Source organism: Fukomys damarensis, unplaced genomic scaffold, assembly GCF_012274545.1.
Source record: "Fukomys damarensis isolate Sample0158 unplaced genomic scaffold, DMR_v1.0_HiC HiC_scaffold_28, whole genome shotgun sequence".
Classification (NCBI taxonomy): Eukaryota; Metazoa; Chordata; class Mammalia; order Rodentia; family Bathyergidae; genus Fukomys; species Fukomys damarensis.
This window is the reverse complement of record NW_022900940.1, coordinates 46,163,850-46,179,627: the sequence shown is the minus strand read 5'-3', so window position 1 is coordinate 46,179,627 and position 15,778 is coordinate 46,163,850. Positions and strand designations below refer to the sequence as shown.

The window sequence follows — 15,778 nt, the reverse complement described above, 5'->3', positions numbered from 1 at the left end:
GATGGTAGGTAGCTGCAGGAATGGGGAGGACAAAAGGAGGAGCAGATGAACTCGCGGTTGTGAGCAAAGCTGCTGGTGGTGGTGTTGATGGTGTGTGAGCAGGTGCGCTGTAGGGTGGTGGGCTCTGGAATGCACGGGGCCACGGGAGGAGGAGGAGCCGAGGAAGAGGAATAGTCCTTAACTCAGAATTTCAGTACTGAAAGGAAGGGTTAGACACCTTTAACTCCAGGTTCCTCCCATTATGATCAGAACCTCTGATTCCAGGTGCCTACCAATGGGGTCCATGATCGGCCACTTCAGGCACCTTGACCTCCTAAGCTTAAACATCCAAGATAATCATCTCGGTGGTGGTGCTGCGTCCATAGTTGAATGAAGGGGAGTGGCTCCTTCCAACTTCCCTGGACAGGTTTTCTAACTCTACTAGTTCTGGCTCTTGATTTGTCCTCAGTTAAAGCCAAAGGTCCCAAGAATTTGCAGCAATCAATTGCAGTGACTGCTGACCCCATGTAAAGTGTCCACAACCCGCGGGCACATTCGAAATCTTCACGTTTTATAAACTCTACAATGATGTCCTCCTCAGGCCGAATTCGAGCACCTTCAAAGTCAAACACAGAAAGGGAGCCGGTTTTATGTGTCCACCAGAGATATGACCCACAAACCTTAACTCCGTGGCTTTAGCAACTACAAGTTCGGCCATAAAACCAAAGCACTCTTCTTTCCAACACCTGGACTCAGAGAAATGCGTCTGAGTGACTTTCCCCGCCAGATTCTGAGGCGCTCGCTTCCCGGACGCCATTTTGGAACTCCCGGGATTCCTTTCTGCCTCACATCCGGGTCAGCGGAACTCCGCCGGCCCCACTGAACGTAGGGTCGTTTTAGTCTCAGACAGCTGTTCTAGACCGATATTCATAGTCCCGTTTTTAGAGCCAGTGAAACTGAGATGCAGAGAACAAAGTCACTTGCCCACGGTCATGTATCTGGTAAGTTGTGAAATCTGTGTGAAAGGCTTCACGTTTGGTCGCGCAACCTATGGACGCCTCCGTTTGCAGGAATTGACTTGATGTGAGTCTCGGGGTGTGTGCCGCAGTTTTCCATCATGGAAGCTTCAGCGGCCCCGCACTTGTTCTCAGCCTGTGACAGAACCTAAACGTCTGTCCTAAGTTCGGTCCATCTGATGGACGGTTCTTTCTGAGGGGAAAAGTGGAATGGTTGAAACAGTGCAAGCGGACCCTTTAGAATTTATTCCTCCCCCAGTAACGGCGCCCAGTCTCTGGTGGGGCTCATGGTGACGTCGCTGGAAGCACCACCCAACTGTCTTTGACTATTGGGAAGGGCATATTTCTCACAGTCCAGCTTCGATTCGTGGCTGTTTTCCTTTCCAAAGCCTTCTGCCTTCTTCTGCCTGTGGCCTACCTACTTGTTAGGATTCATTTCTAAAATGTTCCTCAAACAGTGGTGTGGCTGGGGGTGGGAGGTCAACCCTGCCTGGCATATTTTTGGGGTACTGTTGGCCAAAAGGAAAATTCTGTGATAATTTATGGTTCTTTTGAATTATGTTTGATGGTAAGCTAAGATTTCCTATGTGTCTGAATGCAGCAGCATCTCTAGCCACGTGAATGCTTATACACAAATCGTATTAGTGATTTCCGGACGTCTGACCCTTGCAGGGAAGGATCGCCCCAGCAGCACTAACTCTAGCTAAGCCACCTGCCCTCAGATGTCTCCTGTATGCAGAGGTTGGGCTTTTGGAAGTGATTGGATCATGAGGGTGCTGTATGGGATTTGTCCATTGATGAATTTGTACCTGGGTGTGTTATGAAGTGAGGGCTGGTCAGAAGGAGATTACTAGAGATGTAGAAGGGTGTTTTCTTGTTCACAACTCCTCCTCCTTGCTCTCTGCTGCTGTCGACCATGGAGTGAAGCCTTTCCTCTGCCAGGCTCTTCTGTCATGACTGCCTCAGTGACTGGCAGACCAAGAACAAGCCTCTGACACCATGAGCCAAGGTCAACCTCTCCTCCTCTAATTTACCATTGCTGGGTATTTCATCCCAGAGACAGGGAAAGTGAATAATAGACATTTTTCTAGTAAGTTCCTTTTCTTGTTAAGTTATCCAGAATTATTTTTTCTCATTTGCATCCAAGAATCTTAATTAGCTTGGGGAGACTCTCAGCACAAGTTTCTTTGAGACTGAGATCTTTACTCTGCCTTATCAGTAAATTATCACCCACAGAGTAGTGACCGTTTTCACTAGCTTACAAATTATACTAAGAATCTGTTTTCACGTTTGCCTTATATATTAGATAATATACTCCACTGAGGACTTGAAGGCCCCAGTTTTAGATAGTTTAGAGATCATCATAGCTAAGAATCTTTATGACTTCCTCAAATTTACATTTATATTTACCAGTAGATTGCTTGTTGCTCCCCTCTAAATGTGGATGCCCTGTGTCCTGTACTTTGGCGGGCATTCATTGGGGTTAGGAGTGCTCCTCAGTGAAGGGCACAGAAAAAAGAAAGGGAGAAAGAACAGGGGAATGTACACATGAATTGATTTTTTAAAAAAAAATCTGAACTCCTAAGAACAGGCAATTATGTCAAAAAGTGAGTGTCATTAACCTCTTTTAGATTTCCTTTGTACCTTCTAGCCCTAATTCATATTCTCAAGCCTTAATACTTATTCTCAAGGTTTTACTCTTTTAGATTTTCTCTGTCCTTAAAGCCTAGTCAGGTGTAAGGTCTCTTGTTTATCAACCTAGTGTTGAAGCTCCATGAATTAAAGTTTGTCCTAATGGGAGATATTTGTGCTTTTCCAGAGTGATCTCACCTGAATATTGTGTTTCAGTTCTGTATTTTTTTCATTTCCTTTTCTGGCAGTGATGTTACAGGATCAATGAATGACCCTTCTGAAAGAACAAAACAATAATATGTATTTCTATATGCAAAATGTTTATATTTAACTTTGGATTATGCAATTTTAATTAAGATTTAGATTTTATATTGTTTCCAAGGGCCTTACTTTTAAGAGAAGAATATCTGCAAAGGCCTGGGATAGTGTCTTATTCAGAAGAAAAGGACTATTGCTGTTTTTTACAGTCTTAAATTCTAGTTAGACTTTTTCTTCTACCACTTTGTTTCCTCTTCTGCCTAATAATAAGCCCTAAGGTTTTCTTCCTCTCCTTTTAACCTGGATAAAGAATAAAGATGAAACTTCCCAATTTCTCTGTCTGGCTCTCTTTTTAAATTTTCTGCAACATATTTTCTTCTTTTTTTAAAATTAAGCTTATTGGAACATTTTTTCTTTTTCTTTCTTTTCTTTTTTGGTCCCTGGATCGAACTCAGGTCCTTGTGCTTTGCAAGGCAGGCGGTAGAACCACTGAGCTAAATCCCTGGCCAAGTACATTTTCAATATACATAATAATCACATTCATAGGGAATTTGTAACTATACATGATATATTTGATTCTTTTTTTCCCATTTTTTACCCTCTCTTCAATCGTCTTCCCTTCTTTATTTACAAAAGCTTTGTTTTTATTTTTCCTTCTTTTTAATTTTTTTTCTTTTCCCTTCCAAGCCTTCCTTCCCTGTTCCCATTAGCACATTTTCTTCCTCTTTTGCAATATGTATTGTACATTTTGGTCCTTATTTACACTTTCAGTTTCTCACACTGGAGAAACAATGAAATATTTACACATGTGTGTCTAGTTTATTTCATTTAGCATCCGTTTACCTAGGAATGTCTCAAGTTTATCCTTTTTTATGGTGGAGTAGTGCTCCATTGAATTAAAAAAAAACAAAACACACTTTTTATACCCATTCATCTGTTGATAGGCCTTTGGGCTGTTTCCAAGATTTAGCTATTATAAATTGTGCTGCTATAAACATGGGTGTGCATATATTGCTGTGACATTATTTTCATTCTTTTGGGAAGATACCAAGAAGGAGAATAGCTGAGTCAAGTGGAACCTCTATGCCTAGTTTTTGAGAGACCTCCACACTGATTTCCAGTGCTTACACCAGTCTACACTTTTACCAACAGTGGAGAGGGTTCCTTTTTCCCCACAGCCCCACCAGCATTTGTTATTGGTTGATTTCTTGATAAATTATATTTTTTTCTCTCTTTCTTCAACTGTCTTTCTTGAGTTTTTGATATTTTCGTGTTTGGGAAGATTATTTTTAGTCTTTCTGGCTTGTTTCAATATTCTTTTGCTTTCCATGTTGTTCAGTATTCTCCTTCATTCTTTATCTCTTGTCTTCTTCAGTTTCCCAAAGCTTGTGTGATCATCTTTTGTCCTTCAGCCTTGTTTCAACTATATTTCTCTTTAAATATCTCTGTTTTTTTCCCTATCCTTCTTAAATTTTCCCCTCACAGGCTATAATCACTCTACTAAGGGGAGACTCACAACACAAATTCTTGTTTTATGTTAGATTTTGTTATATAACTGTGGATCTTGTTCCTGTGGTTAAAGGTACCAAATTAATAGTTACCGCAATTTGTTAGTTTCTAAGCTGTGCTTGACGCTATTGTTATTGCTCATTGTACTATATAAGCAAGAGTGTCAACCTGTAGCAACAGTTTCTCTCTCTTGTATTGGTTGTCTGGAGTCATAATCATTACCAGAGTCCAGTACCAAAGGACTGGGTGCTGAGCCAAGTAGATAGCAACTTCTCATCCTAAGAAGTGGGAAGGTAGGAGCTTGAGATAGACACAAAGGCCAACAACCAGCTATGCCTAGAAAACATCTCTGAGGAATAGTCATTTCCTAAGGAAGCCTTGATACTAGTGATAAAGCTAGCTACCATTACAAGCATCAACACAGAAAACAAATTAAAATTAAAAAATAGAAAATGACAAGACATAGAAGCAACATACAACCCTAGATCTCCAGCCCACCCAGGAGAAGTTCAGGGGACAAGAATACAGGGGAAATCAGAAGTCACCCACTAGAATTTTCTGAAAAGGTAGCATCAGAAGTTAAAAAAAACAAAAACAGATTAATGAGGCTATAGAGAAAATCAGATCAGAAATAATCTCTCAGGTAAAAAAGGAGATGATCAAAATGAAGGACCCACTCAGAGAATCTAAAATAGACAGATTTTAAAAACTAGAAGAGCTTAGGAAAATGATGGAAATAATGAATGTTCAACATAGGAAAGAAATGGAATCCATGAAACTGCCCATTTTTTAAATAGTGGAGATTGAACTCAGGATCTTCACACAACTACATCTCTAGCCCATTTCATTTTTTTTTTTTTAATTTTAAGACTGTGTCTTATTAAGTTGCTATGTTGCCTGGGCTGAGCTTGCCTTGCCATCTTCAGCCTCCCAGAGTGCTGGAATTGCAGGCATGCATTACCATGTTTTGCTCTAATCTCCATCTTGTGCTTAGTTGTTGCATTGGGACTAAGTTCTGGTCATTGGGATGAAGGCATGAGTATCTGAGTGACTTCTAGAAAGTGTCATTTAGGGAGTGGTCTCTCTCTTCCCCCTGTAATCCTTTCCTGCTGGCTACAGAGACCTGATGGCTGGAGCTTGAGTACCTACCTTGAAACTCAAGGCAGGAGTTTTGTTATGGAAATAGTGGGACAACAGCATGAAAGCACCTTGGGGCCCTTATGAGGTTGAGCCCAGCTCTATACTTCTTTCTTCCAGCTTTGGTTTCCATGCAAACACACACACACACACACACACACACACACACACACACACGAGCGCATGAGCACCGTACCTCCTATCTTGTTGACATTGCTGCTATTTTTGAAAATATTATAATTCAACTATATTTCTCAAAGTAATGGACATAAGCCACTTAGAAGTCTCAGATATTTCTTTTTTTATAGGTGTAACACCTTATTATTTAGTAATTTCACTAATATAAAAATACTTGTGTTTTTAGTCAGAATAGTATGGGATAGCAGTTTCTGTTCAATATTGATTATTAACAACTAAAATGAAAATTTGCCTATGATAGGTCGATAATTAATTCATTTTAATTTATAACTGCATCATTTGTCTCCTGAGGAAAATCATTCTTGATAGAATTACCTGTTAATGTTTTTGCAGTTCAGGAGAAAAAATAGGAAATTAATTATCTAGTGGAACATAGGTGAAAAAAGCATTTCATTATGCCAGAGCCTGATAGTGTCACTAACCTTGATGAATTCTCATTTTTACTTTAAACATATTTGTTGTGTGCTTTAGAAAATACCATGTTTTCCAATGGCTAGGAAGAAAATAAACATTCAACTAGGCTCATTTGGGTTAGTTCTAAAAACTTTCAAAGTTGACCTTGATTAAACTGTGCAGAATATTTGCCTAGGTGTGGTTAACCCTGGGCATCTTGCAGGTGAACATAAAACTTTTAAATTATCATAATTTGGAAGAAAAGGGCTAAAGGTATAGGGGAAGTGGGAAGGGTAGGGGAAAGGTAATAAGGGAAAAAGAAAAAAAATATGAAAAATGGAAACAAAGTGTTTGTAAATGGGGAGAGAAGAAGGGTGAAGGGAGGGCAGGGACAAGGGGAAAAAATGAGAACCAAGACCTGTCATGTAAAGGTACAGGATCCCAATAATGAATGTAATTGTACTGTATCCCTAAAATGTACCAATAAACTCAATGAGGAAAAATAAATAAAAATAAAAATAAATTACCATAATTCTAAACAAAGGCTTCCTGTGTCATATGAGAGGGAGGCTGTGTGTCCTCCTAGCCAGAAGGCATGGGCTATGAGCTCCAAATGTTAGCTTTTACCTCCTTTCCTTTGACCATGGCAAAGACACTTAGCCCTCTGAGCCTCAATTTTCTCACTTACAAACAGAGTCAAACTGCTGCCTTTGTACAAATTTTTAAGGATTCAGTTAAATGAGATAATCTAGGTACTTAAATCTATGATAGTGCTAGTACAATGAAAACATAATTATTGTTAATATGATTAAATGGAGAATTGAAGTGACATATGGAAAATTACATACTCTTGATGTGAAATCAAAAGCAGGATTATCTTTATTGGCCATGTATAGTAGACAAATTTACTGAACAAAATCGTCTCTTCTTAGTGGTTAGGAGTCCAGACTTTGGAATCCAGCTCTCGGAGTTCCAGTCTCATTCCTAACACTTACCAGCTGTGTGACTACATCAGTTATTTAACCTCCAGAGATGATTTTACCTACCTCTTGGGTTCTTAGGAAAGGTGGGTAAGGTATAGGCATAATGTAATGCTACTAGAATAATGCTTTGGCCTTGGTCATTGCTGTATTGCTGTGTTAGTATTAGTTCTAGTTATTGCCATATATATGTTTGTACCCTTTTTATCTATGATGAATGAAGACCACATAGATATTTTGGTCTTTTGTATGAAGTATCCAATATCATAGATTATTTCAATAAGATTGTCTCCTCCCTCTATCTTCTTCTTCCTTTTCTTTTGTGACATTGAGAATTGAACCCAGAGTCCCGACACTGAACAGGTAATCCTCTGTATATTTTATGTTTTATTTTGAAACAGGATTCTTGCTAAATTGCTCAGACTGGGCTCAAACTTGTGATCCTCCTGCCTCAGCCTCCTAGAGTGCAGGACTTTGTGAGCTATACCCTCTAGCAAGGATATGTTGCCTCTTACTCTACCAACAGAATCTTTGTTTAGAATTACTATACAGGTATGCATCAATGTGCCCCTGATTGCTTCTTGGGTGTGGTTTAAATCATCTTCAATCTTGGCTTTCATGCTAGGCACCTGAGGATATGTGTTGCATAAATCTGCACTCTGGTAAAGTCCAAGAACAGTAGAACTGTTGCGGCAACATTTACGATAGTGAACAATGGCTCTCACCTAAAGGAAATACATTTTTCCTCAGTCCTCATTTGTAAGGGAAGAAAAGATTAAGGGAGAGGGAAATAATTTATTGACGTCTATTTGGAAAAGAAAATTATAGTTAATAGGCAGTTTCAAAGTGCCTTCCTAGGGAAGTCCCATTATTATAAAGGGATGCCAGGTAGTCATAGGATTTTTTTATCTTGCTCCCTAGAGAGAGGAATTAATTTAAATTTTGCACACTTTGTGTAATAAATGAGTACCCTAGTGCCTGGTCCAGTGGCTGAACAGTTCACCAAGTGAGAAACACAGTAAGAGATTAAGAAACTTAATCAAAGAAGAAGACAAAGACAACAGTAAAATTTACATAGCTGAGGCCAAGTGGAAAACTCTTTGTCCTGATGTGACAGAAAGCTTGGCTTGCATCCTCAGCACCTTTATTTATTGTATAGATAAGGAAACCTAAGGGGGATGCCTGATTGAAAGCGGGAGAAGGCCAGGGTCTCCAGGAGACGATGCTTGATGTTTCTCTGGCGGATAGGTGGGAAGGAAGATAGTCCTCTTCTGGGCCAGGCCTTACTCTGTCACACCCTCTTGTTGCCTGTTCTCCTTCCTTGGAGGAGGCATGTTAGGCCTGGCTGTAGTGATCTACAGCACAGTGCTCTCAGCACCCAAGAGACAGGGATTTCTCTTTCTGCAAGCAGACATTTGCAAGAAGTGTCCAAACAGTATTTGAATGTGCCACACATCTCTGCATAGGTCAGTGAGAAGAAGATATAATGAAAGTCTGAGCAAGTGAGCCTCCTGTTTGTTTTGGACTAAAGGGCTTCCTTCTTTCACTGATTAGTGGATAAGTTTTCCTCTCAACATTCTCATGCTGTTGGTGCCTAACAATGAATTTAGATGAGACTCGGAGGAGATATTTGCCAGTAGTAAGGAATATTAAAGAACAAAATGTGTTATAGGGATAAATTTAGGAATCTCATTTGCTGCTTGGAGATGAGGAATAAGAATAAATGAGGTCCCATTTGCTTTATTAGTATTGCTTTAAAGTGAGTGGATTTTTAGGTGGACGAGTACAAAGCCTGTCTAGTTTTTGGAGGCACCAAGATCACTGGTACTACAAAACTGGGTTTCAGCTAACTGGTTCTATGATCTGCTTTGGTCAGTATATCACAGAAAATTAGCAGCAATCTGGAATTGGATGTGCAGACAAGTTCTGCACTTTTGAAATGCAAACTGGGTTTTTTCAAATACCTTGGATAATTGTGAGTCCTTAATTTTGACTACTTACTGTTTTCCTGTGAGTCACTTCTGCTGGTCAGCATATCAAGTATTTGTATTACAGTGCTAACTTTTTTTTTTTTTTTTTGGTACCAGGGATTGAACCTGGGGACCTTGTGCTTGCAAGGCAGGCGGCGGCACCATTGAGCTAAGTCCTCAGCCCCAGTGTGAACATTTTTAATAAAAAGTATTGCTGCACTAGCTTAGGTTTACCAGCCAACTCCAGAGATCCAGGCTTCTAACTATGTTGTTTATGTCCCATCTGCACATATGTGGAGGTAGTCTTCTAGGCACAAACATATACGCTAAACTTTTCATACATACACACGCATAAAGTATCCTTATACAAAAACATACAATGTTTTGTATGAAATAGGAAAGTTTTAAAAAACTAAGTTTTCATTTATATTATTAAAAACATGGAGAGTAAGGTTCCTGTAATCCCACCCCTAACCTCCTTGGGAAGGACCAGGAGTTCAAACCCAATGTGAGTAACTCAGGGAGATTCTGTTTCAAAATAAGATGTTAAAAAAGAGAGCTGGGGTGTATCTCAGGGTAGAATGTATGCCTAGACTGTGAGAGGCTCTGGGTTCAATCCCTAGTACTAAAAAAAAAAAAAAATCATGTTTATATGACTCTTATATTAAACCACGTTGGATTTGTGTATCTTTCCCACAAAGAACTTTATATTTTATAAAATATTTCATTTTATATTCAGCTATCATTATGAATTAGAGATAAGGGGTGACTGTCATCCCTGTGAAAGTGGATGGAAAATTTAAGACTGTGAGAGGTTAAATAAGAACTCAGGCTCATAATGTAAGCTAATGGCTATAATAATAAGGATAATTAGTTTTTTGTAGCTTATGAAGCTGTCCGTGTGCGTTATGTAATTTAATCTTTATTAGAAACCTATTCTGGATTTACTCAGTGTGTCCTACTTAGTTTGATTCAGCTCAGTACATCCCCTGTCCATCTCCTCCAGCTACTCCAGCTCCTCCAGCTCCTGATTTCGGATGACAGGATCACTGCACATTTAATCATTCCCTTAGAAATCTTAGCAGGTGTACTTGACCGTGTCTCCCATTTAGTCTATGTGTAATCAGTCACCAAATCGTGCCATGTATATGTCCTAAACGTTCCAGTTTCCTATCTCCCTTGTTGTATACTTTTGGTAGTACCTCCACCCATGTTTCATCTGAGTTCTCACCATCCTTTCTGTCTTAGTTGACTTCACAGACGTCACAGTATCCTTTACTTTGGGTTTGGCTTTTTCCTACCTATTCTTCATGTTCAGTGATAGATCAGTCTCTGTAAACTTGACAGTGGATGTTAGCATCTCATCGAGGAATCTCTGGCCTTCCTGGTCCAGCTCTATCTTTCTCACTACTCCTTGTCCCATATTTCAGTCTCTTGTACCAGGGATGAACAGTGACCCTTTACACTTGATGTGGCCTTTCTTGTCTCTTGGTCTTTATGCATACTTTATAATTGAAAGACTCAGACCATTGCCTTCTTCAGAAATGCTATCTTATTAATAAAGCTTTCCTGGACCAATTATGAAGGTCATCTGTTCCCACAGCTGAATTAGCATTAGCATCTGTCATCTGTGTATACAAAATCTTTTGAACAAAACTCTGTTGTTAGACTTGCCAAGTAATTAGAATTACCTATTTATATACATATATATTTTTGCCACTTATCTACCTACCCCCAGCCCATGAGTTCCTCCAGAGAAAAGGCACTTTCTTATGTACCTGTGCATTTAGAGGGTGTGGAGCAAAGCATGTATTCACAGATATTTTATCCGGGAGGCATCCTGTTTTATATATTGGGCATCTGATGTGCAGATCTTTCAAGTGACATTAATTTTAGGACTAGGTTACTTCAGAACCCAGAAATCTAAGGTCCACTAAGTTCCTTCCGGGTCCAATATTACCATCATTATTATTATGGTTATTACTATTATTAATGAATGCTAAGTTCTGTGTCCTTTTCTAAGTGATTTTTAAACATTAAGTCATTTAATTACAACAGTAGTATGAGTTTTTTATTCATCCCAAAGAGGTTATGAAACTTTCCCAACACTTACATTAGAAAACAATACAGAATTTAAATCCAGAGTTTCTGAACATCTGAAGAACGTAGAGTTTCTGTCCCCAAAGACACACATTTCCAGTTGTATGTGCCTGTAATTTCAGCACTCTGGAAGGCTGAGGCAGGAGGATCACAAGTTTGAGCCCAGCCTGGGCATCTAAGGGAGACTCTGTCTCAAAATAAAAGTATGAAGCAAATCACAGGCACAAGCTCAGTGCAGAGGCACTTGGTTAAATTTACAAATCACACACACACACACACACACACACACACAGAGGGAGAAAAAGAGATACATATTCCTACACACCATTTTTTAGACAGGCTTTGGAGTTTCACAGATTCTTTATTTGAGAACTCTAGCTATACAACCCCAACACTATATTTTTTTTCCTCTCTAGATTCTCAGAACTCTTTAACCTTTAAAGTATCAGTGAGTTTATAACTAATGCCTCCTGCCTTTGACTTTTTAGTTTACTTGTAGTAAACCAAATTCTTTTTATAACATTTTAAATTGTTTCCCTGCCTATTAGATTAGGAAACCCTCACATTTTTGAAACATCACCAGGCATCCTTATTTTCTTAGTGAGATCAGTAATTCATACATTGAATGACATCTGGCTCTCGGATGACCATGGCGATATCCCCTCTCCCCACCTTATATAACCATGTCTTTTTCAACATACCCAGATGCACAGTTCTCCAACCCAGGCTGGTGACACACTTAAAGAGTATGTGGATTTCTCAGCTGCACTGGAGCGACGTCCACTTTTCTAAAAGCTTGTCCGTTCATGTACAGCCCTGTGTCAACTTTAGCATGTTTCATTTGAAAACTGTTTCACTAGTGCTTAATGAACCATCTTTTATCATATCAGATGAAGGAAGCCCTACGTTTTTTGAGGGCCTGCTGTGTAGCAGGACTTGGACTTCTGTGTTTTACATTTAATAATAACAGATTAAAAAATTCATACACTGGGAGGGTAAATCATTTGCCCCATTTCAACTCAACAAAGAAGTGATGACCCAGAAATTTAAATCTTCAATTGACTTCAAATGTGGATGCTTTGATCTATCATCATTTGTGCTGTGGTATTCTCGGGATGACAGATACCAGTCACATGACAGTACCCTTCCATATTGTTGTGGAGTTACTGGATATTAATGCAGGGATGCTCATGAAACCAAAGAAAAACAAGTATAAAGAGGAAGGAACAATGTATAGCACAGGCCAAGAATGAGGGACCATTGCACATTGCATCTGGAATATGTACCCAGCACATCAAGCTACCTTGAAAATAGCTCTGTCGTGTGTATATGCCTGGACCCTAAGTAATGGTCATGAGACCCCCTCATTGTAACAGAGAAACTGGTTCTGTCTTCCTCTTCTTTATTTACGGACTTTTATATGGCTGTTACAGCATGTGGCAAAATGCTGCAGCAGTAGTTCCCTCAGTTTCCCCTCTGCTGAAAGGCCTAGGGGCACTGAGGGTGTTCTCTGTGAATTGTTTGATGAAAGAGCCCTAACTTAGAAGTGTTAGTTTTTATTCCTGCCAAATTGCATACAAGCTGTGTGATCTTGGGGAAGTTTTCCGACTTCACTGAGCCTCAGTTTCCTCATGTGTAAAATAAACATAATATCACCTCAACAGAAATCAAGGACATAAGTATTAGAGTAGAATGGGATAGAAGTTACCAATATTAATACTACTGTTGTATCAGTTGGAGGAGGAGCCTGGTGTCGGACACATAATCTGAAATGGTGTGGTTTTTTTCAGTTTTTTCAAAATCTTACCTACAAAAATATTTAGGAAAATCAAACTAAACATCAAAGCCTCCACTTTGCATAGAGTTGGCTGAGGGAACTACAATAGCTTCCAAAGAAAGTGATTACTATAGGAATCCTGGGGTGAGACAGTGGGCCCTGAGTTCTTCATTTATCAGAAAGTTCTGAGATTTGCCTCAAACCCAAATCTTAATTGTTTAAAATTCTTCACTTTGTGCAGGATGAAGCTCCAGCTGCTCAGAACAGGACTTGTAGCTTCTTTGTCATCTCTCAGAGCCACTGCTCCGTCTTTGCTTCCCTGCTGAACCCTTTATTTCAGTCATAATTGATTTATGGCTGCAGATATGCACAGCTCCTTAGCATATGCTGCTCCCACTGAGGAGAGTTCCCTGGGTGTTAAATGTGCACACGTGTATACACACACACAAAGGCTAACTTGTATTCAGCCTAAAAAATTCTGGGTGTGCATGGTGGTGCATGCCAATAATTCTAACACTGTGGGAATCTAAGCAGGATTGCAAGTTCAAGTCCAGCCTGGGGAATTTAGCAACTTGGTGAGAACCTGTCACAAAACAAAACAAGGCTGGGGATATAGCTCAGTGCAATGGTTTGGATTCCATTCCCAGTACCACACACATTTTTTTTTCTTCTGGTCACATTATCATCTTAACTGCTTTAAACTTTACACCAAGTAGCACTCAGGCCATGTTTGTTTGTGTACTGACCCCCAAGCATCTTTTGGACAGGTGTCATTTCAACTAGATAGTTCTTACATTAAATACATTTGATAAAATAATCTTTTTTGTATTTCCTATTATATTATCTTATAAAAATTAACAAAAGTATGCAATTTTTGGTCATCCTATATTTAAATAATTGGACTGGTAGGTAGTTAAAGAAACTTCTTTAACTTGCATCCCTGCTGGCCAAGGGCCATTCCTACTGAGATCCTTTTGAATTGACTGCTTATCTTGTCTCATCTTAAATGATTACTTGTGTTCCTCATCAGACCTTGCACTACAGGACAGGGACACTGTCTTTATTGCCTTGTTTCTGGTGCATAATAAAATAAAACAAAAGAATAAAGAAATGGTGCCATGAATATTTTACCTTAGTATTTGTTTGGGTCTAAATTAGCTTGACGATTTATTAAGTTCTCTGAGAACTTGAAAAATGTCTGATTTACCTATGAATTCCCTGTTTGTGTACCAGTAATTTTCCTAGATCCATCCAGGAACAGCTAAAAGAACCACAAGCCTAAGCATCACTGCAGGTTAAGATCTTCCCAGGTAATTCCCAATACTTCTGCAAGTTTAGGAAACACAAGATTAACCAGGAGGTGTTCAACAAATGTCTGGTGATTGCCTTACTCAACCAGTAAATCTGATCTGGGCAGGCTGCCTAAATAAATGCCTGCCATTATTTTTTTTTAAAGGCACTTTTGGCTTTGATGGAGTCTCCTAATGAATTTCACTTGCCCAGTATGCATAGTGTTTTTCAAAAATAATTGAATGTGAACAGCTAGAGCTTTTGCTTTCTCTTTCATTTTTAACTCTGTTGAGCATTGTCAAGTGTAGGAAGCTGTGTTTCCCTGAAACATTAGGAATGTATTTCCATAAGTATCACAGTCAACAGGAGGAAAGCCTGCTACTTTCTCCTGTCAATGCTACACAGCTCAATCTCACCCTTGCCATGACTTGGCACCCTTTGTGAGGTTCACATGGCTGCTTTCATAATAAGAAAACCAGTACTGGCCTGCATAATTCTTGGCTACAAGGTATGTACATGTGACCATAAGGAAATCAGTGTTTAATTTACATGGCCCTATATTTTCTCAGAAAGAGCCAAGCATATCACATTATAGACTCAGTAATGAAGAGTAACACAGAATGTATTTGAGTGTCGTAGGCAGGGCTTTGCAAAGGAATTAGATTTAATGTAGGACACATAATTTATAGGATTATTTTATGATATTTTACCCAAAAAGTCAAATACAGAGGAGTGCAAGAGATTAGCCACACACTAATCCACACTAGAGGCCCAAAGAATCCAGCCAAGGCCCCAGATCCAACAGCAGTGTCCCACACAAGTCCAGCTAAAGGCTTAGCGTCCAAGGCATTGTCCCCTACAAGTCCAGCCAGTGGCCTAGAGCCCATGTCAATGTCTCACGGTTGTCTGTATTGAGGATTTGTACCCAAAAGGCCCAAAGGCCAGTGGTGGAAGCCAGAAAACCTACACTGGCAAGATGAAAGATCTGTGCCACCAGGCTGAGGGATCTATATTGGAGCCAGGAAGTGATGCTCACAGTGAAGATCAGAGCTTCCCCAATGAGAACAGCAGCCATTCCCAATGACAGTGAGGCCCTGAGCTCCTCCTCCAACAGAACAGCCAAGTTTGCATCAGGAAAGCCATCTGCAGGAAGCTTCTCCTAGAAAATCATCAGCCCCCGATCTTCCCCTCCAGTTCTCTTTTTATGGCTATTGACAACAATCCTCAGGTGGATTTTCTATGCCCAGACCACGCTGACTCAATTCAGCTGTGCATTACAAGTTGACCATTAGTCCATCACAGTGTTGGCGTATAGACATGATGCAAGATAGTTGAATTGGAAGAGTATATGAATACTTGGATGAAAATAGTGTTTTTGAATATTCAACCAAAGTGTGTAATTTTGCATGAAATTTTCTGGATTTAGTACACCAGTCTCCCTACCATTTCCAGATTATCTTAATTTGCTAAAAATAGTCTAGCCTGTAGTATCAGTGTTTTTTTGTTTTTTGTTTTTTGTTTTTTTTTTTTTTTTTTTTT

General features: G+C 39.5%; 1 protein-coding gene across 25 annotated transcripts in view; it reads left to right on the top strand.

Annotated features, from left to right (window-relative positions):
• Window positions 1-903: 903 nt before the first annotated feature.
• Cadps (calcium dependent secretion activator) overlaps window positions 904-15,778 on the top strand; it is a 418,444-nt gene continuing 403,569 nt past the window's right edge. For 6 of the 25 annotated variants that reach the window (XM_019204898.2, XM_019204899.2, XM_019204901.2 and 3 more), the window contains exon 1: window positions 906-980. In XM_019204898.2, coding sequence (XP_019060443.1) covers window positions 972-980 — 9 coding nt within the window. In that variant the 5' untranslated portion in view covers window positions 906-971. Of the gene's footprint in view, window positions 981-15,778 lie in introns of all 25 variants that reach the window. The other 19 variants (XM_033756968.1, XM_019204912.2, XM_019204909.2 and 16 more) reach the window with 7 other exon arrangements.